At 36.1% G+C, this 22,192-nt stretch overlaps 3 protein-coding genes and 3 pseudogenes across 4 annotated transcripts; 3 read left to right on the top strand and 3 right to left on the bottom strand.

Moving 5' to 3' along the window:
• Positions 1-1,216: 1,216 nt before the first annotated feature.
• On the top strand, positions 1,217-4,995 carry LOC129872762 (uncharacterized; annotated as a pseudogene).
• On the bottom strand, positions 3,274-4,077 carry LOC129874072 (BTB/POZ domain-containing protein At4g08455-like; annotated as a pseudogene).
• A 1,410-nt stretch (positions 4,996-6,405) lies between the features above and the next one.
• Positions 6,406-8,954, top strand: LOC129872763 (uncharacterized; annotated as a pseudogene).
• A 1,395-nt stretch (positions 8,955-10,349) lies between these two features.
• On the top strand, positions 10,350-15,432 carry LOC129875238 (uncharacterized). 2 transcript variants are annotated; one of them, XM_055950688.1, is made up of 4 exons: positions 10,350-10,828; positions 13,429-14,208; positions 14,355-14,829; positions 14,900-15,432. In XM_055950688.1, the coding sequence occupies exons 1-4, from the start codon at positions 10,549-10,551 to the stop codon at positions 15,081-15,083; spliced, it is 1,719 nt and encodes a 572-aa protein (XP_055806663.1). In that variant the 5' UTR covers positions 10,350-10,548; the 3' UTR covers positions 15,084-15,432. The 2 variants fall into 2 exon arrangements, with proteins under 2 accessions (XP_055806663.1, XP_055806664.1); XM_055950689.1 differs by having other exon boundaries at positions 13,429-14,163.
• Positions 15,433-16,371: 939 nt separating this feature from the next.
• On the bottom strand, positions 16,372-18,757 carry LOC129874179 (uncharacterized). Its single transcript, XM_055949425.1, has 3 exons — positions 18,690-18,757; positions 17,535-18,555; positions 16,372-16,852 (listed from the first exon to the last, which is right to left on the bottom strand). Exons 2-3 carry the CDS (start codon positions 18,485-18,487, stop codon positions 16,630-16,632), a joined length of 1,176 nt encoding a protein of 391 aa, XP_055805400.1. The 5' UTR covers positions 18,488-18,555; positions 18,690-18,757; the 3' UTR covers positions 16,372-16,629.
• Positions 18,758-20,681: 1,924 nt separating this feature from the next.
• LOC129873832 (uncharacterized) lies at positions 20,682-21,711 on the bottom strand. The gene is made up of 2 exons (XM_055949022.1): positions 21,384-21,711; positions 20,682-21,091 (listed from the first exon to the last, which is right to left on the bottom strand). Exons 1-2 carry the CDS (start codon positions 21,614-21,616, stop codon positions 20,917-20,919), a joined length of 408 nt encoding a protein of 135 aa, XP_055804997.1. The 5' UTR covers positions 21,617-21,711; the 3' UTR covers positions 20,682-20,916.
• Positions 21,712-22,192: the final 481 nt, after the last annotated feature.

Here is a 22,192-nt window from a genome sequence, read left to right on the forward strand (position 1 = left end):
GATTTAACTGTTTGACAAAATAAATGAATTTTAAGCTAAACAATCAACAGTTATTTGGGGAAAGATATCTAATTGCAAGTCAATTCAAACTAATCCCAAAAAGGAAACTGATTAAATAAATTTCTCAAAGAGAAATGGGAAAAAAAGGATTTTTTTAAATTAGATTTTCGAAAGAGAAATGGCAATAAAAGGAAGTTTGATTCAAATTATTCAAAAGATTTCCCAAAACAGAAATTGTGAAGACTATTTAAATGTTCACCAAGAAGTTAAAGTTGAGACAACCAGACGAGCTACATTGATAACCTATGTTATTTAGTTTTGATGATCAACAAACTATAGGACATGATATTCGGACCTCGTCGACCTGGTCCCATGAGCAAGTTAAGTTGCAGATCAACCAGCTGTAAAACTGCCATTCTCTGCTGGGGTTGGTAGAGCCAGCAATGGATCCTAGGTTGTGTGGATCTCCAAGGTATATACAAAAACCTTGGAAAACCAAGTCAGTAAGTTTTTCACTCTAAGATTTGACAATCAAAACGTGTGTTGGTGCTCTCTCAAGAAAAGAAGAACTTCAACAAAATCTGCTCGGGACCTGATAGAGCTGCTCAAGATATTCTTCGTTGTAGTTGTGTTGTAGTTTGAGTTTTATGTGTAACATTGTAAAATCAGTTCCTGATGTATAAAGGAATCTCGATTATTTGCAGATGTATTGTTTTACTGTGACTTCATTGCTAGAGTTAGTTTTGGAATGAGTTTGAAAAGTCTACATCATTGAGAAGCAGTGGTGTAGTAGGCAATAATTACATTGCTTAGGCTTGAGGCTTGTAATAGTGTTGTTACAAGCAAAGGGTGAAGAGGGTTAATAATTAGGTACAATAGGTTGTAATGGTTTACTTTACTCCTGCACCTTAATGAAGATTGACAGCTGAATCCTGAAGGTCAGGTTGTGTTTTTTTCTATCTTGAGCAAGGAGGTTTTCTACGTAAACATTGTGTGTCATTTTACTTTTCGCACTCAACTTGAGCATTCTGTTGACTGATTGTGTCAAAGGACCTGATCCCCTGACTCGTGTGGTGGACTCATATATTCTAACAATCTACTGTCTAGTTTAGACGCTTTTTTTTCCTCTCATTTTTTCAATAAGATGGAAAGCGCGCAGTTCAAAAAAGTGATAGCGGGAGCACTTCAAATTCAACCTGTGCAAGTGCCAAGAGCAATGGGCGGAGACGGATTGAAGGCGTGTTTTCCCGGCGCAAAAGCAGCGGAACCACAGTACGTGGGGGAAAAACATCGGTGTGGTGGGATATAGATTATTCTCAGGTGTCCAGGGGATGCGACGCCCATGCAATCGCTCTGAATATAAACACGGCATTAATGAAGATGAACTATCATGGACCAGTCACTATTACCGCCTATGGCGACACCAGTGGCATTCCCTCGTCCATTCAACAAGCCCTCACTAATACTGGAATCAGTCTCAATCACGTCCCGGCCGGCAAAGTAACAAAACCTTCATTTACTACATGAAAAAGATGAATGGTTATAGGCTATACAAAATAATGGAATCAAGTCTAATAAGTCATGTTAGTCCATTTCCTTAAACGTTATCATCTTGCTCTTTTAAAAAAACTTTGTTGAAATGATTTTCTTGAGCATCTATTAGAAATAATTTGTCTAGCTACCCTACTAAAAGGTTAACGTGTCCCTATAAGAAATTTGCCTTTATGTACTTTTAAATTGAGATCACTTGAAATGAAGTGGTATGTAGGATCTATACAGCTAGCCCTAGCTACCAGCTTAATTTTGCTTGGGATTGGTAGTTTTTGTTTACATCATTCTTTAGTGTTTGCACGCCAAGTGCGAATTCATTCATTTAATTTTGTTTGTTGAACAGGGTCTAAGGAAGCTAGTGATAAGAAGATTTTGGTGGATGTGCTATTTTGGGCAGTGGACAATCCTGCACCTGCCAATTATTTGCTCATTTCATCAGGAGACGGTGATTTCTCCAATGCCATTCATTAGTTGCGGATAACGAAATATAATATTCTTCTGGCACAACCTTTTTATGCTTCTCCTACTCTTGCTGCTGCTGCCACAAATGTGTGGCAATGGACAAGTCTTGCTGCTGGAGGATCTCCACGAGAACATGTTTTTGATACCAACACATTACGTCAAAATTCTATACTAACTCCAATTTCTAAACCTATATCAGCTATCCAACCTGCTTATTCCAATGCCCATGCCAATACCAATACCAATGCTAATGCTTCTGGGGCCCAAAGTTTATCTAATCCTGGTCGCTATTTTTCTACTAAAACTAAAGCTATTTACGTACCTAAGAACTCGAATCAACTGGCTATGACCGGCATGTCAAGTATGCCAGCTAGAATTGAAGAAACTAGTAGCAGTTGTTGCCCACTCGCCACAGCTGTTGCACCATTTGTACATCATCCCAATGCTGGCATGGGTAATTTATCTGATAGCCCCATATACTTGTATTACACTCCTAATTTAAGATTGACAAAATAGGGAAATATGGGTGACCGAAACTGAAGTTTACTAAGCCAGATAGTTTGCTTGAGGCAACTAATGGTGGAAATTTTCTTGCAGGTAGGGGCGATTTATGTGGTTCTATGAACAACGGTGATTGAGGAGTTATCTGTATAATTTTTTTTTTTTTGCGAAGGACAGACATAACCATTCATATTTCCAATTGGAAGATGAACAAAATAAAAAATTCATGAATTTACTCTAGCTTGAAATTAATACAAAAAATTTATATTCAAGAGACTTTATGGTGGTTGATTCATGTACTAATATGATGATTTACTATTTAATATTTAATTTACTAAATAGTTTATAACATTTAAATTTAATATAGGGGTAAAATCGTAATTTAATTTTTGCCTAACATTCTTCCCACTATATATATATATATATATATATATATATATATATATATATATATATATATATATGATGATGATGATGATTATGTAGTGTTGTGATGTATAACTACTTGAAGATCAAGGATGTTCGAGCTGTTCAACTTCCTGTAGATAGTGTTTCTGATCGAATAGCTCAGGTCTGATCTAACGACTTTCAAGTTTCGATTTCAGAAATGCATATTTTTGAGTTTGTGTTCTTAAATCTTTATTCATCACTTCCTTTTTTTTAAAAAAAATTTCCCCCAAATGGAACATCTGCATATATGACGATCCATGCTTCTTTTATTCCTTTGGAAGCCCCAGTTTCCAAATAGGAAAATTGGGGATTTATATATTTAGACAATCCTTCTACTACTGAAGTTAATATGACCATGGGGCTATGCTTTAGCAACTGGATCTTTATGCACAGCAGTGTTAACCTGTTTGGAAAGGTAAGCTTCATAGATTTCTACAACTAGTCTGGGATCCTAGTCCACGAGTTCTTTGTATTCTTCTCGCTTTCTCAGCTTGTCCATGTTTTCCATGATCAATGACAACGCTGCATCAAGCAACTTCTTTGCATTGTGTTGGTGAGCAAATCCATAGTTAGGAAGTGAGTTCTCCCAGTTTAATTAGGAAATTAGAAACTTCTCACAATATGTTTCAGATGATTCACTTGGTATTTTTCTGCCAAAACCAAAAGGTCACAAGCCATAAGCTCATCCAGGCAGGCATCAGCAGTGTATAAATAGGTCACAAAGGCACGAAGTGCATCATATGACACGTCACTGATTTTAATAGTGCCGCTGAGACTTTCTTCCATCTCATTTTCAAGCATAGCTCTGAAAACCGGGGAACGATTGGCAAGGAGAGCACGATTTGCAGGAACGGGAACAGGGTGAGGGGTGGAGTTGCCAGATTCATCATGGGAAGCGACCAAAACGATGTCGGAGAAGAAGGTTACAGTTCGTTGGTGTTGTTTGTGATGGTGGTGGGATTGTCCCCAGAAACGGAGAAAGTTGACTTTGGCTTTAAGATCTTCGATCTCACGCTTGAGCTCTTCCTCAGTCTCGCTAGCTTCTTCGTAACACTCCCGGCAAGTGCTGGCGTCACAGGAGCTGTAATCCTCCTTGCATGAAACGCACTTCATTTGAGCTCGATGATATTTCTTCTTCATCGTCTACACCGAAGTCCACTGACGGCGTCAATGATCGCCGCCGGTGATGCCCCCGTCCCATCTTCTTTTTCCTTTTATTTTTGAGCTTTTTACTCTCTATGAACAGGGGTTAAGGATGCTAGTGACAAGACAATTTTGGTGGATATGCTATTTTGGGCAGTGGACAATCCTGCACCTGCCAATTATTTGATCATTTCAGGAGACGGGGACCCATTCATCAGTTACGGATGAGGAGATATAATATTCTTCTAGCACAACCTTTTAGAGTTTCTTCTGCTCTTGCTGCTGCTGCCACGAATGTGTGGCAGTGGACAAGCCTTGCTGCTGTCGGATCTCCACTAGAACTTGCTTTTGGTACTAACACATTACGTCAAGAATCTATACCCGCTCCAATTTTTGAACCTATATCAGCGAACCAACCTGCTTATTCCAATGCCCATGCCATGCCCATGCCCATACCAATACCAATGCTAATGCTTCCGGGGCCCAAAGCTTATCTAATCCTGGACGCTATTTTGATACTAAAACTAAAGCTATTTACGTACATAAGAACTCAAATCAGCTGACAATGACCGGCATGTCAAGAAACTAGTAGCAGCTATTGCCCACACGCACAAGCTGTTGCACCAATTCAGTTTGCACCACATCATTTTTTTCCAAAGGTCTGATAGTTGAGAGAACCACAAGAGTAAATTCATAGAAAATAAGCCTGCTCGGAGTACTCAATCCCAACCCCCTCTTGATCGAGATAACTTTGTGAAATTGAACTCTCACCAGAACAATATGCAACCTCCGTTTCAACGACCTGAAGATTCTGCTGATTTTTCTACACCATTTGTACATCATCCTAATACTGGCATGGATAATAATCTTTGCAGGGTATTCAAATAAAATAAAAAAATACTAGAAATCAACCATAAATACCTCAAATATGTGTTATTGTCAATGAGGTAAAATTGGACCGTGTGGTTAGCAGCAAAAGATTTGTTAGCTATGGAATAATCCTTACAATGTTTTCAAATAAAATAATTTTCTCTTATTCAAGTTCTGTTTTTTTTTTCTTTCAATTTTGCTGCTATTTTCTTAGAAAGGAACATTTTTATCAACTTTCGTGGCATCCGAACAAAGATCGAGATATCAAATGTCGGCGCTTGAATTCCCCTGTAATAAATTTGGATGAAAATTTATCGTGATTTTATTTCAACCTATTGTTATATGCTAATGAAATTTGAATTTTTCTTATGCTTAATAGAGTCATTGCAATTTCAAAATTATATTTAAGACAGACGAGATTTGATTTTGCAATTAATTACAAGCATTATTCAGTTGTACAACTCTTTTCGCATAAAAATAGTAAAAGATTAACTTTGGAGATTTGTGAATGGAACAATTGAGATAATCGTAGGATCATCGATCTTCTATTTAAATTATAAGTGTACATAGAAGATCATCTCTTTCTTCATTGTATCATCATCATTCCAAATGTTTTGCGACTCTTCTAATGTGCTTACACTGTTCTAAATATAGTAAGGCGAGTCTGGCCGTATTTTATATTAAGCATTCAAATTGCTCCACTTAAGTAATACGATATGAAGGAATTGGAAAATAAATTTTCAGTTCTAAAAACCTCGGTTTCCATTATTTTTTAAGAAGGCTGAGTAAGGTATGTTGAATATATAAACTTCAGTTGCATAGACCAAGTGGCATGGACAAATATAGCGGCAAAGAATCTACTGAAAAAGTCATTTCTATGTAAAAGTTTTATATATTCCGACTAATGTAAACTATACAGACTTGTGTTAAGTTCATGAGAGTTTTCAATATTACTCTCTTTAACTTATGAAGTGTTAACAATATTTGAATTAGTTAGGTTGCATGTGACTTGATGATTAAATGAATTTTACGCTAAACATTCTGTGGAAACATATCTAATTGCAAGTCAATTCAAACTAATCCCAAAAAGGAAATTGATTTTAAAAATTTCTCAAACAGAAACGGGAAAAAAAGGAAATTGATTTAATATATTTCCCAAAGAGAAATGGGAAAAAAAGGAAATTGATTCAAATCATTCATTAGATTTCCCAAAGAGAAATGGAGAGGAACATTTAAATGTCCACCAACAAGATAAAAGTTGACATAACCCAGCAACTGAGCTACCGAAATTGTCTTTGATTGATAACCTACTCTCTAGTCTTTAGTTGCTGTTCTTCCTCTCGTTATTTCAATAAGATGGAAAGCGCGCAATTCAAAAAAGTGATAGCAGGAGCAGTTCAAATTCAACCTGTGCAAGTGCCAAGAGCGATGGCCGGAGACGGATCAAAGGCGAGTTTTCCCTGCGTAAAAACAGCGGAATCGCAGTATGCGGTGGCAAAAACATCGGTGTGGTGGGATATAGAGAATTGTCCGGTGCCCAGGGGATGCGACGCCCATGCAATCGCTTTGAATATAAACACCGCATTAATGAAGATGAACTATCATGGACCAGTTACCATTTCCGCCTATGGAGACTCCAATGGCATTCCGTCGTACATTCAACGAGCCCTCTCTAGTACTGGAATCAATCTCAATCACGTCCCGGCCGGTAAAGTAACAAACCTTCATTTGCTACATGAAAAAGATGCATGGCTATAGGCTATACGAAGTAGTGGAATCAAGTTTAATAAGTCGTTAGTCCATTTCCTTAATCGTTATAATCTGTTTTTTAAAAAAAAAATTGAAAACGATTTTCTTAAGCATCTATCAAAAACAGTCTATCTACCCTGCAAACAGGTTAAGGTGCCATCCCTAGACCCCATTTGAAGGAGTCCTTTGAGAAATTTACGTTTTTGTACTTTTAAAATGAGATTAGTTTAAATAGAGTGGTAAGTAGGATCTATACAGCTAGACTTTCCTACTTAATCTTGCTTGGGATTTGTTGTTTTTGGTTACACCATTCTTTAGTGTTTGCACACCAATTGCAAATTCATTCATTTAATTTTGTTTGATGAACAGGGTCTAAGGATGCTAGTGATAAGAAAATTTTGGTGGATATGATATTTTGGGCAGTGGACAATCCTGCACCTGCCAATTATTTGCTCATTTCAGGAGACAGGGATTTCTCCAATGCCATTCATCAGTTGCGGATGAGGAAATATAATATTCTTCTGGCACAACCTTTTTATGCTTCTCCTGCTCTTGCTGTGGCTGCCACAAATGTATGGCAATGGACAAGTCTTGTTGCTGGAGGATCTCCACGAGAACATGCTTTTGGTACCAACACATTAAGCCAAAATTCTATACCAACTCCAATTTCTAAACCTATATCAGCGAAACAACCTGCTTAGTCCAATGCCCATGCCAATACCAATAACAATGCTACTGCTTCTGGGGCCCAAATTTTATCTAATCCTGGACGATATTTTGCTACTAAAAGTAAAGCTATTTACTTACCTAAGAACTCGAATCAACTGACTATGACTGGCATGTCAAGTATGCCAGCTAGAATTGAAGAAACTAGTAGCAGTTATTGCCCACGTGCACCAGCTGTTGCACCACATTTTTTCCCCGCAAGGTCTGATAGTTCAGAGAACCACAACAGTAGAATTGAAGAAACAAGTAACATCTATTGCCAACGCGCACCAGCTGTTGCACCAGTGCAGTTTTTACCACATCTTTTTTGCACGAAGTCTGATAGTTCAGAGAACCACAACATCAGAATTGAAGAAACAGGTAGCAGCTATTGCCCACGTGCACTAGCTGTTGCACCGCAGTTTGTACCACATCTTTTTTTCGCAAAGTCTGATAGTTCAGAGAAACAAAACAATAAACTCATAGAAAATAAGCCTTCTCAGCATACTCAATCCCAACCTCCTCTTGTTCGAGATAACATTGTGAAATTGAACTCTCGCCAGGACAATTTGCAACCCCCGCTTCGAAGACCTGAAGGTTCTGCTGATATTTCTACAGCATTTGTACATCATCCTAATGCTGGCATGTGTTAGTTATCTGATAGCCCCATAAACTTGTATTAGACTCCTAATTTTAGATTGACAAAATAGGAAAGTATTGTGACCGAAACAGAAGTTAACTAAGCCAGAGTTTTCTTGAGGCAACTAACGGTGGTACGTAATTTTCTTGCGGGTATGGGTGATTTATGTGGTTTTATGAACCAGGGTGATGTATGTCCTGAGTTTTCCTTCCTTCCATCCTCATCGGGAGCTTCTAAATCTCTCTGTGGTAATTCAGATTTGGATCTCCAGCTGCCCGAGTACATTCAAGATCTTATAAGGGTCATCCTTCTTTCTTTGAACACTTGGAAGCTCGAGAAGATTGTGCCTACCAAAGAAAACATTGGTTATTGTATACGTTATGGTAGCCCTAAATATCGTCATACTGATGTTACAGTAGTCTTAAATACTGCATTAGAGCAACAGATGATATTAAAGTTAGGACAAGTTGATTTCGATCTATATGTTGGTAGAACTGAGAGGATTTGGAAATGTGAGAATCCACTTGGTGGCAACCCTAACAAGTATCAGGATGCAACTTGGAATGCGATTGAGAAATTTCTTTTTTCAACTGTTGGACGTTCAGCAATAGCAGCGTCTGAATGCAGGTAAACAATTTGTGCTTCATGGTTTTTCTAATGATTCTAAGAGTTTTTTCTCATGCTCTGTCTACCTTCCAGGTATGAAGCCGCTTTGATTCTTAGAAATGCATGCCTTAAGGACCTTACATTGGGCGAAGTACTTCTAATCCTTGATATGATTATCACTCTCAAGTGTTGGATTAAAACTCATTCTGATTGGCAACCAATTACTGTCACTCTTCCAGAAACTAATAGTGATAAGGATACCAGAACAGGTACCTAGTTGAGAGATCTCTTTTAATTAGTATGTTAGCATGTCATAGTCATGCCATATGTTTTCAGAAATGGATCAGATATCTTTGAGTTACGGATTTTTAAAAGAAGCTCAATTCCATACCTGTGTTTTGTAGATATTTGATTCACAATCTTCAAGAATGTATAGAGGCTAATGGTATCCATCCCTGCTACGTCGAAATAATAACATATAAACGAAAAAAGAATTTCAGTTCTCCTGAAAACCTTCGTTTCCATTATTTTCTAAGAATGCTGAGTAAGGTATGTTGAATGTATTAACTGCATGGACGGAGTGACATGGACAAATATAGCAGCTAGAAAGCTACTAAACAAAAATCATTTCTAAGTAAAAGATTGACACAGTAAAGTCAAATTGATGATCCATATACATATCCAATGTATTGGCAAAAATATAAAGGAACGAAAACAATTTGACCGGACATGTGGCAAGCATACATACATAGAATTGCAATCAACCATCGAGTTGTTCAACCATCAGAGAATCAGCTCTTGGACTCATCTTATTCGCACCGGATAGTAGGGTCTCGAAACGATCCATTCAAAAAGATTTAAAGTGCTCACGAGTAAATAACTCAAACAACTATTAGATGTCGAAATTTTTGGATTTCATTTATTCTCATTTAATGTGCCCAATCTTAGCCATGTAACGACTAAAAAAAGCCCAAAAATTTCAAATATAGTTACCACCAGCTTATGTTATAAATTCCCCCACCTCCTCAGTCCCAATTATTGTAAGTATAAAATTTATCCTAATTTTTTTACCTTTTCCTAAGAGCTCTCATCCTTTTGATGACTCAAAAACATAGTCTTAAGGTTAAGGTGGAGGATGCTTACCTCCGTACAACCCCTTCTTGTCTCGAAATTCACTCGATTACACATGACTCTATACATGTTTTCTGTTAATTTTCACTGTTCATAAGTCTTCTTAGCAACTCAATAAGATTTTCTATTTACAATTACCTCAATTTGATTATCACTTCAATTGTTTCATAATGCCATTATTTCTACATTCACCTTATCAAGGATTAACAATATTTGAACTTTTTACTTTGCGTGTGATATAATTTTAAATGATTTACCTGGTTGATAAAATAAACTAATTTTAATCTAAATATTCAACAATTAATTGTGAAAACATAATCTAGTTGCAAGTTAATTCAAACTAATCCTATAAAAGGAAAATGATTTAATAGATTTCCCAAAGAGAAATGAAGGAAAAAAGGAAATTGATTTAATAATAGACTTCCAAAGAGGAATTGGAAAGAAAATTACCAGATTGAAGATTAAATTTTACGGAGAAATAAAAATTTAGACAACTAATTTGTTGAGCCAGTAAAATAAAAAGTCTTTAGTTTCCCTTTTTTTTTTTTCTATCGTGTTTTCAATAAGTTGGAAAGCGCGCAGTTCGAAAAAGTGATAGTGGGAGCAGTTCACATACAGCCAGTGCAAGTGCCAAGTGCGGAGTGAGAGAGGTATAACGAAAAAGTTTTTTCAAAAAAATCATCAGAAAAACGAGGTTAATGGTAGCTGGGTGAGAGAAAACCTTTGCGGCGTTGTAGTCGATGGCCGGAGACGGATTGAACGCGGGTTTTCCCGGCGGAAAAGCGGCGGAACCGCAATACGAGGCGGTAAAAACGTCGGTGTGGTGGGATATAGAGAATTGTCAGGTGCCCAGGGGATGCGACGCCCATACAATCGCTCAGAATATAAATGCGGCATTGATGAAGATGAACTATCATGGACCAGTCACTATTTCCGCCTACGGCGACACCAATGGCATTCCCTCGTCCGTTCAACGAGCCCTCTCTAGTACTGGAATCAGTCTCAATCACGTCCCGGCCGGTATAGTAACAAACCTTCTTCTATCCTTGCTTCATTTGCTACATGAAAAAAGATCTTCATAAGCTATAGGAATTAGTGGAATCAAGTTTAATAAGCCGTGTTAGTCCATTTCCTTTAACGTTTTAATCTTGCTTATCTTTCTAACCTTGGTTGAAAATGGTTTTTCTTAAGCAGAAGGTCCAGTGAAAATAGTCTCTCTACCCTTCAAAGGTTTTACATGGATAAAATATGTGTACACCCACCCTCTCCAGACTCCAGCCCTTGAGAAATTTAATAGCTAGTCCTAACAGATTAGTCTTGCTTTTCCTGGAAACTTTTGTTGAAAATGATTTTCTTGAGCAAAGGGTCTATTGGAAATAATCTCCTTACCCTTCAAAGATTTTACAGTACATACACCCTGGCTACTCCAGACCCATTTGTGAGCCCTCTGAGAAAATTAATAGCTAAATCTTGCTTGGGATTGGTAACTGTTGGTGACATCATTCTTTAGTGTTTGCTCGCCAAGTGCAAATTGTTAGAATTAATGTTTCAATTAATCTTGAAACAGTTCATCCGATATAATTTCTTGGTTTCCAAAATAAATGAATGTTAACTTTAACAATTCCTTCTTCATTTAGTTTATATATTTTAGTTTCTTGGAAGATACATGTTTTTTTTGCTAATATTCATAAACCTATTAATAACTCTTACTTAATAGAAAAAAATTCTTTCAATAACTTTTATCCTATAAAATAGTGTTTCGTTTCTTTGAAAAGACAAGCACTTCAAAAAAACACTTTCCCTAGAAAAACATTTGAGAGACATTGATCAAATGGTGAAATCGCCTATTCAAGAATAGAAGAGCAACATTTTTGAATGTTATTTGTTTTGTGGCTTAGTTGAATCCCAAAGATAGGAGATGTTATTTTTCCTTCCGTTTGCTCTTGGAAAAGACTCCAACTACCTTCAAGAAACATATTAACGTGCCTCTAAGTTTCAAATTTCTTGTACTATTATCATTTATCATTCTTGCTGATTGGCTGTGAAGTATGCTTGTAGATGTTCCTTTGTGGAGTAAGCTAGTGTCATCTTTAACTATCTATTGCGATAATCAAAACACTATATTTCAGGCTGCAAGTGATTGTTATAATGGCAAGTCGAGACAAGTTTGTTTCAAAAACAATTATCTGAGAAGATTACTATAGGATGACATAATATCGCTTTAATATGTGAAGTCCAGATTTAATTTAGAAGATCCTTTGTCTAAAGGGTTATGCAAAGGGTTAGTGGTGGAAACTTGTACTGGGATGGGAATAAAGCCTGTTGTAAATTAGCTATACTTTATGGTAACCCTACTTATTGATGTAATCTTGGGTACAAAGGAAAAAACAAGTGAAGTTACAGCTATGGAGCACATCAATAAAATTCCCATTTCCTAAAAGAGTGAGTAGATGTGCGTAGGTTGAGATCCTTTCCTCTTAGTAAATGTATAAGATGGATCTTGGTTGGAGTTAGTAAGAAAACTCTTGATAGATTTATCAATATTCCTATTAAAGAGGAGTATGAGATTATATTTTCTTAATAAGTGTATAACTTTGTTTAGATTGAAGTGTGTAGGAACACTCTTGATAGATTTACGTTTACTTTGCTGTAAAGGCGGATGAGATTAAATCCTCTTGATAAATTCATGGACTATTTGGTCGGAGTATGTATAGTTACACTTGATGAATTCACCGCTCTAAGTGCGAAGTGGAGGCCGCTTTAATAAGATTTTAATAGGAAAATCTTAAATCACTTTGATAAAAGGATTTAGGACACATTGTCGTAAGGTATCAAAGGATTTCGATTTTCAACGAAATAAGTAATATGAGTGGAGTATTTTTCTACTTCATTCAGTGAACTACTTAGTTCAAGATTCATTCACTAAGTAGTCAATGATTTAGAAAGTCTTTGCTAGCTAATGGTTCAAGTCCAAAAGACATCATTATTGATGCATATTACTAAATTAATGTCTCAAAAAATTTCAAACTAAAATTTCTTGAAACAAGTGGGGGATTGCTAGAATTAATGTTCAGTTAATTTTGAAACAGTTCATCCGATAAAAGTTCATGGTTTCCAAAATAAATGAATGTGAACGTTTAACAATTCATTCTTCATTTAGTTTTTACGTTTTAGGTTCTTGGAAGTTACATGTTTATTTATAATATTCATGGATGTTTATTTATAATATTCATGGACCTATTAATAACTCTTACTTAATGAAAACTTTTTTCTTTACAAGAACTTTTATACTATAAATAATGTTTCTTTTCTTTGAAAGGATAAGCACTTTAAAAAAGCACTTTCCCTAGAAAAACATTTGAGAGACGTTGATCAAATGGTGACATCACCGATCTAAGAATAGAAGAGCAACATTCTTAAATCCTACTTTTGGGGGGCTTACTTGAATTCTAAAGATAGAGTTGGTATTTATTCTTCCGTTTGCTCGTGGGAGAGACTCCAACTGTCTTCAAGAAACGTATTACCGTGCCACTAAACCAAACAAGTTTTATTTCAGATTTCATGTACTGTCATTCATATGATAACTCAAATTCATTCATTTAATTTTGTTTGATGAACAGGGGTTAAGGATGCTAGTGATAAGAAAATTTTGGTGGATATGCTATTTTGGGCAGTGAACAATCCTGCACCTGCCAATTATTTGCTCATATCAGGAGACAGGGATTTCTCCAATGCCATTCATCAATTACGGATGAGGAGATATAATATTCTTCTAGCACAACCTTTTAGAGCTTCTCCTGCTCTTGCTGCTGCTGCCACAAATGTGTGGCAATGGACAAGCCTTGCTGCTGTCGGATCTCCACGAGAACTTGCTTTTGGTTCTAACACATTACGTCAAGAATCTATAGCGACTTCAATTTCTGAACCTATATCAGCGAACCAACCTGCTTACTCCAATGTGAATGCCAATGCCAATGCCAATGCCAATACCAATGCTAATGCTTCCGGGGCCCAAAGTTTACCTAATCCTGGACGCTATTTTGATACTAAAACTAAAGCTAATTACGTACCAAAGAACTCAAATCAACTGACTATGACCGGCATGTCAAGTATGCCAGCTAAAATTGAAGAAACTAGTAGCAGCTATTGCCCACGCGCACCAGCTGTTGCACCAGTGCAGTTTGCACCACATCATTTTTTCAAGAAGTCTGATAGTTCAGAAAACCAGATCAGTAAATTCATAGAAAACTTGCCTTCACAGTGTACTCAATTTCATCCTCCTCTTGTTCGAGATAAATTTGTGAAATTGAATTCTCGCCAGAACAATTTGCAACCTCCGCTTCAACGACCTGAAGGTTCTGCTGATTTTTCTACACCATTTGTACACCATCCTAATCCTGGTATCCGTAATTTATCTGATAGCCCCATAAAATTGTATTGCACTCCTAATTTTAGATTGAAAAAGTAGGGAAGTATTGTGACCGAAACTGAGTTTAACTAAGCCAGAGTTTTCTTGAGGCAACTAACGGTGGTAATTTTCTTGCAGGTAGGGGTGATTTATGTGGTTTTATTAACCAGGGTGATGTATGTCCTGAGTTTTCCTTTCTTCCATCCTCATCGGGAGCTTCTAAATCTCTCTGTGGTAATTCAGATTTGGATCTCCAGCTGCCTGAGTACATTCAAGATCTTATAAGGGTCATCCTTCTTTCTTTGAACACTTTGAAGCTCGAGAAGATTGTGCCTACCAAAGTAAACATTGGTTATTGTATACGCTATGGTAACCCTAAATATCGTCATACTGATGTTACAGTAGCCTTAAATACTGCATTAGAGCAACAGATGATATTAAAGTTAGGACAAGTTGATTTCGATCTATATGTTGTTAGAACTGAGAGGATTTGGAAATGTGAGAATCCACTTGGTGGAAATCCTAACCAGTATCAGGATGCAACTTGGAATGTGATTGAGAAATTTCTTTGTTCAACTGTTGGACGTACAGCAATAGCAGCATCTGAATGCAGGTAAACAATTTGTGCTTCATGATTTTTAATGATTCTAAGAGTTTTTTCTCATGTTCTGTCTGCCTTCCAGGTATGAAGCCGCTTTGATTCTTAGAAATGCATGCCTTAAAGACCTTACATTGGGTGAAGTACTTCAAATCCTTAATATGATTATCAATTTGAAGGGCTGGATTAAAACTCGCTCTGATTGGCAACCAATTACTATTACTCTTCCAGAAACTAATAACGATAAGGATATTAGAACACGTTCCTAGCTGAGAGATCTCTTTCAGTATTTTAGCATGTCATAGTCATGACATGTTTTCAGGAATGGTTCTGATATCTTGGAGTTACGGATTTTATAAAAGAAGCTCAATTTTATATAAGACAGTATGGTCAGTGCCAACTTGATGACGGCATAGGAACGAGAGCTTTTTTTTACTTATGTGGACTTCTTTTCAAGACACTTGCTGCTGATATAGTGGACAGATTTCTGCACCAACCAACCTTATGTTAAAGGGATGCAATTATTATCATGCTTCTATCGACCTAGCTATGCTGATGGATCTCATAATCTTTCATTCCAGCAGCATGGTTGCTGCTATCTTCTATTTCTTTATCTTAAAATTTCCTTTTCGCTGGAAATTTTGTTTACATCAGAAAAGTCTACTACTGCTTTCACATTACTAGGATTTGGAGCATCAAGGAACAGGAATAATGTGTTTCAGTTACCTGGTGAGTAGAGAACTGACCAGAAGCACAAAGGTTTTGGGTTGCAGGTTGACAGGAATATTTTTAGTCACTGTTCTTCTAGCTAGTATATAAATCTAGAATAGTGGCTTATAATACAGATCCAGTAACCTTGTTTTTGAAGCTTTGTCCAATGGAGTATATAAATATACTTGACAGGCATTTTCATAATCTCATCCTTTCGCCTCTTCTTTTTGTTTCTTGGATCTTGTGACTATAAAGTACTTTTGTAGATAAAGAGTATCTGTAGATTTACTTGGCAGGCACTTACATTTGTTTGCATATCATGCTTACCCTTCCTCTATTTCTGTTTCATTTGTGTGGTATTATACTTGTTAATAGTTTGTTGGGGTTATCATGTCTGTTGGATGGTATCTGTTTTCAGCTATAATCCTGGATAAACTACTGGGTTAAAATGTTTCTGTAAGTTCCTGACAGGTTTGGACGTTGTCCATGTGTCTGGTACATATGGTGAAGTAAAATTCATTGCGCAATTTGCTTTTTCCTGATGGCACCAGCATTCAAGGTATGCATTATTTTCTTTGGTGTTAACGCTATAACATGGTTAGGAGCAAATTAACCTGCATTTGAAACGGATAAACTAACACCGTTGTTGAAAACGCATCAAGTTACTAGTATTCCTTAGAAGAGCTCATCAGTGCATTTTGTTGCTCTGCAGAGCTTTCGGAAAAGCCTTTTTCTTTTGGCTAATGTACTCAATCTTCTATCCTTCTCCACTTAAACAGTTATATAACCAGAGCGGTGGCGGTACGTGGATAATAGACCGGCCCCTCTATCCTTCTCCACTTAAATGCAGGGTTCAATTGCGACATATGCCTAACCCAAAATTATTTGTGCTAAACTTATTGAAAGACTATTTCATTTGTTATTCACCCGTGTAATATATGTAACACCGAATGCCCTCTCATGTATTTGACATGGCAAAAGAAAATTTACAATTTACGGTGAAGACAAGCGTTCTAACTTCTAGGAGTCCTCCTTGATCAAGACCAAATGAATTAGTATTTCTTGTGTACAACCATACAATGGACAAGGATGAAGAAGCCTATGTTAACAACATCGAGGCCAGCAAGAGAAACAAGAAAACCAAGTGGTCACTCCCAGTTTAGGCTGTGACTCTGGTGGTTTTGACTCTGGCTTCGAGTATGACTGTGATTGTTGCTGCATTTGATCTGGTTGTGAATCTGGTTGATGCTGATGTTGAGGTTGAGGTCTCTCCATTTTCGCAGAGGGAGCTTTGAGTGAGCCAGTTTTCCCAGCATCGTTTAGTAATCTGCAACAAACCAAAAGGTTATACACAGTCCAAATGTATTTCCTGCATGGAACAAACTACTAGCAGAGCAAACTTCACCCAAGAAAAAACAAGAAGAAGATAGATTCTAAACTTCTACAAGTTAGTAATATGCTTATTTAAAGAAAACTAGCATGTGTTCTTTGATATTTTGCTGCTATGATCGACACTTTTTTATATCTGTTAACAAAACCAGGAAGGCTAACCCTCATACCTTGTATACAATACAGAACCAAAATATATATGAATCATCAAGCAAGTAAACGCACAGACCATGAAAGAGATTAACGCGTGCATATAACAACATACCCAGAGTAATCCCACAAGTGAGGTCTGGGAGAGTGGTGTGTACGCAGCCTTACCCCTACCTTGAGAAGGTGGAGGGGTTGTTTTTGATAGACCCTTGACTCAAGTAAAGAACATCAAAAATCAAGTATGTAAAGCAAATTCAATAGTGAAAGAGGTGAACTTGTGTGTCATAACTCATGATTTAAAAGAGTCTAAATTACTAAACGTTTCAGAATGGCTTCAGATATTAAGGAAGGACAATCCTTGTATTTTGATTAGAATCAGAACATACAGAATATGATACCCCCACACGTATAGAAACAGAAAGGAAAACCATAGTGCATTGCATATGGGAGTCGCGAAAAGTAGATCTTACACTGGAAAAGCAAAGGAACTGCTGCTATTTCCACTCTCATTGGAAAGGCGAGGCGAGGAAGCGTAACTTGCCTCAAACTGGGGAACGACTTTACCATCTGACTTGTTGAGCGTTGAGGCAGAATGTAGAAATTCATCTGACTTGTTGAACGCTGAAGGAGAATGTTGAACTTCATAGACATTAGATGTCTTCTTCTCTTTGATGTTGTTTTCATAATTCTCCTCTGGGACTATTTTGGGAGATTCGATAATCTTTTCTTGCATACGGGGACTCTCCATTTTAGTTTCACTCTTTACCTCTTTATCTGTTGCCACTTCGACAAGAGGAGGAAGGTTAGGAGGCAAGTTTTTCTTTTCATTGGATTTAACATCAGGTGCATTATATGGAGAATTACTCCATTCCTCCGGCTTTATAAGTTCACCAGATCGGTACATCATGTTGAATTGATCTCTAGAGAAGCTGTTATTTCCCATATGAATACTAAACAACGACTCATTTGAAGCAGTACTCCATTCCATACCACTGTTATTAGGCTTGCTTGAAAATATAGATGATGGAATCCGATTAGGATCATAACCCGGAGGATGACCCATGGTATGCATTGGAGGAGATTTCATTGGTACAGGGTTGACTCCATTCCATTCAGGAGTCTGAGGGAAAAAATCAGGAAATTGTGGAGCTTCTTCACCACGCGGAGATGCACTTATCATGCTCCATTGTGATGTATGATTAGGAACATGATCAGGAGAAGATGAAGATGCTGATAAAGAAGCATCCGCGTCTCCAAGAGGGTCCTTTCGACTATTACTTAGTTCTAGTGATGACTCGGATGAAGTAGGAGATGAAAGAGGTGATGAGGAAGGAGATAAACCGGATGTTTTCACTTTCATAAGTGGTTTGATTTCCTCAGGTTGTTGCATTGAAGGCTTATTACCACTACTCCTGTTCTCCATTTCTCTTTTGTTCTTTTCCAATCAATAGAAATCTTTCGCGCTTAATGTAGTTTGAGTGAATGGTTCTCCTGCAGAACAAGAACAATTCACCAAAATTGCATAATAGACTCACAATTGCCTGATGTTAAAACAGAATTTTTGAATGATTGTCATTTTCACATTCTGGGAAATTGGAAATGCGTAAAAATGACAAAAAGCTTACACATTTTACATCTCTAAAATTCTTGGAGGAGATAGAAAACACAATTGTATCCTGACTTGGAATCTGCTAAAGAAAATGAACATAATAAAGCCTTTACATTGGATTGTAATCAACATAAAGCATCAATTCGTTAGCAATTTAAACAATATACTGAATAATTCTCCTTGTTTTTTAGACTCGTTAAACAATCATCTCAACAACACCAATCTTAAGCTAGTTGGGGTCGACTATATAATTCGTATATATACATTGAACCATCGTCAATAATTTGTCTGATTCAAATTCAATTTTACCTTGCCAAAAAAAGAAAAGAAAAAAATCGTTCAGCTCATTTTACAGGTTGCAGTTTTGGTTAGAATTTCGCGTTCAAATGCGAATTAATTTGAAAGAAGAAAACAGAAGATCATGCTAATTATGAATTAAAACAGCCAAAAGCAATTGAATTTACCTAAAATTTTACGAAATTCCACTAATCATAAAAGCCAAATCTTGATTACTAGCTGTATCCTGTTTTGCTAATGATAATCCAAAGATTAAAAAAAGAAAAATAAGATACAGCTACTTACCCCTCAAGATTGTGAGGGTAAGAGAGAGAATAATTTAACGAATTCAATTATTTAATTTTCTTAAGAGGATGATTAACTTGAATAGGAAATGAAAAAATAAAAAATGAAAAATGAAAAAAGATTTAGGGCTCAGAAAGAAAGTACTAAAAACCAAAGAAATAAAAATAAAAAGGAGTTTAAGGGTTTTATTTTAGGTAAATCATTGCTACAGAAAGGAAGGCTAAGCGGCGATTTCGGTTATGTCTAATCAGTTTCTCCGTTTAACCAACCATTGGCGCCAATTTTATCTACTCCAAAGATATTCTCGATATTCGGGTCGGGTATGAAAATTTGGGCCAATTGGTCATATATGACCCAAGTTACACACTAATTAGCGGGCCAATTGGATGATCTATAATTTTTGTATAACTTACCTAAATCATATAGTGTAAAAGGCTAATTATCATTTTTTTTTATCATTTTTCAATTTACAGAAATTCCTTAAAAACATGATAATTCGGATACATTAATTCAGTAATTCGAATACATTAATTCAGTAATTCGAATACATTAATTCAGTAATTCGGATACATTAATTAATGTTTTATGTATCAACAGGTAACATTTAAAGCATGATACATTGGACATAGAGATAATTTATGAATCAGAATTAATGTATCCGAATTACTGAATTAATGTATCCGAATTTTTGAATTAATGTATCCGAATGAAAAGAAGAGATTTTAAAAATGGATAGGAGTAATAGAAAATATGGTAAATAAATTAGTGTCATTAGGTAATTTTTCCTTAATTTTTGACATTCAAATTAGCAAGTGTTTTTTAACTTTTGCCATTTCAAATGCCTATTGGAGCATAAGTTTTTTAAAAATTGAAGTCATATCCAGACATAAACTATTGAGATATTATGAATTGGAATATAAGCTTATGCTCCCAAAAAAAATATTTGTTATGATGGACATAAATTGACAGCTTAAAGATTGTATGCACGTTGAATTTAATATATAATTTATCTTATTTTCTATGTCACTAGCTTTATAACAACAATCTAACTGATAAATAGTATGGTAGAAAATACGAATCCCATTTTTTTTTTGTATAGTTTACGTAATTATCATTAGATGATGACATAATAGTAGTATAAAAATGGATTATTTTCACCCGTCTTTGTACTATATTATTCTCCTTTAGTTTAGTCACTTAAGGTGTTTGTTCGTGGTTGATTAATGTGATTTATTTTATGAAGTTGTCTTAGAATGAACAGGGGAGATAAAACTCCCCTGATCTATGACGATTTCTGCAGAAGCAACAGAATTCCCAAATAGACGAATTTTCATACAACATTTTTATACTATATGTGTAGTTTGCAGTTGTGAAAAAGTAGAGAGGTTGTTTCCAAAGATATACGAATTTTTCAAAAAATTTGTCCTAGGGGAAGACAAGTCTATTCATTTCATTGCAAGAGGTTTTATAAAGGTGAAATTTACACCAAAACAAGTTAAACATGATCCCTACAAGTCTGGTGAATTGTATAAAATAGAGAAATAACAATGCTGCACCCCCACCCCCCCCACCCCTTTTACATTTGGAGGCTGAGAAATGAAAGGAAAAAATAAGCATAAACCCGGGTAGTAATAGTTTATTGAAGTCACAACAAAACATGATCAACAATTTAAACTTTGACAAAGACCAGACTCCTGAAGCTGTAAACCTTGAACCATATGTTGATGAAGAGGTCTATTTTTGGAGGGCGGCAAGAGTGTGCTGGCCTTTCTACTTCTACCAATTAGAAGCCTCTTCGAAACAGGAGACATCATTTGATCAGTTGGACTTGTGTACCTGCACAAAACCAATTACTTTGTGTAACAATTCTTATACGCCTCAATCAAAATATGTTATTGCTGTACATTCAGTACTATTCGCGGAGTTAATAAGCTAACTATTATGATTCCCACGGGCGGAAGCACAAAGGTGCAATGGGGTTCAAATTATACTATGTAAACAGGGCAAAAGCGACTATTATGTTTTGCATATATATATATAAGTTGCTCAATCCCCTTAGCATAAGAACTTCGACGATTTCAATTGTGCAAATAGTTCAAAGAGAAGAGAAGAAAAGTAATTAGTATACCTCTCAGGGTATTTAAATGGCTTGGGGACCTTAAGGCAATCAGGTGTATTCCCACTTTTGATTGGAGAATTCAGTTGAACAATTGATGGTCGATTTAGCGGCGGTGTTTTTGGTTCTGCTGCAACAACAATCTTTTCAGCAGCTTTATTCATCGGAGCTTTTGATACAACTGTTTCCTGGAGGGATTCATTAATGGGAGATTTTGGTACAACTGTTCCCGTAATTCCCTCCATTGATGTAACTATTGTAATAACAGAGAGATGGTATGGAATTTTAATCTGTAATTGAATAATGGATTTGGAGAACAATTGAATTGAGAAAGAATTGAGGGGAGTGAATTTTTAATTTATATTCAGAAAGACGACCGTTCAGCAATAGGGATTTCAACGGTCGAATTCTTGAGACAAACCCAATTTTGCTTTTTATTTTTTTATTTTTGTATAGTCGATTAAAAAGAGGACAATTAGACTACTCTAGAATGTCTTTTAAATCCAACGGGAAAAATGGTTCTTTTCTTCTTTCTTTTTTTCATTTTCTTTTGGGGAAGTTTTTTGTAGGCCTCCTACTTCTAATTTCTACTTCATGCGTGATAAAAATATGAGTATGTAATTTCTCATATCTGCTTTAATAGATAAAATTATTTGATAATCAGTGTTGGTAGAAGGTAACATGTACTTAATCAAATCATGAAGGTATGCAAGTTGGTTTAATACTAGAGTTATTCAAAATCGCACTGTAATCAATAATTTAGTTGCAAAATAAATTTATTGACATTAGATTATTGAATTAATAGATGAGGAGCATTGTGA

This window comes from Solanum dulcamara, chromosome 11, assembly GCF_947179165.1.
Source record: "Solanum dulcamara chromosome 11, daSolDulc1.2, whole genome shotgun sequence".
NCBI classification, from domain to species: domain Eukaryota; kingdom Viridiplantae; phylum Streptophyta; class Magnoliopsida; order Solanales; family Solanaceae; genus Solanum; species Solanum dulcamara.

Bases quoted from the DNA above. Each gene is read 5' to 3' on its own strand.
- LOC129873832 (XM_055949022.1), bottom strand. From the start codon at position 21,616: ATGGAGGGAATTACGGGAACAGTTGTACCAAAATCTCCCATTAATGAA. The intron at 21,092-21,383 runs GTATACTAATTA...GGTTTTGTGCAG, and splicing joins CCATTTAAATACCCTGAGAG to GTACACAAGTCCAACTGATC.
- LOC129874179 (XM_055949425.1), bottom strand. From the start codon at position 18,487: ATGGAGAACAGGAGTAGTGGTAATAAGCCTTCAATGCAACAACCTGAG. The intron at 16,853-17,534 runs GTAAGATCTACT...GGTTTGTTGCAG, and splicing joins AGTTCCTTTGCTTTTCCAGT to ATTACTAAACGATGCTGGGA.
- LOC129875238 (XM_055950688.1), top strand. From the start codon at position 10,549: ATGGCCGGAGACGGATTGAACGCGGGTTTTCCCGGCGGAAAAGCGGCG. The intron at 10,829-13,428 runs GTATAGTAACAA...TTTGATGAACAG, and splicing joins TCTCAATCACGTCCCGGCCG to GGGTTAAGGATGCTAGTGAT. The intron at 14,830-14,899 runs GTAAACAATTTG...TCTGCCTTCCAG, and splicing joins ATAGCAGCATCTGAATGCAG to GTATGAAGCCGCTTTGATTC.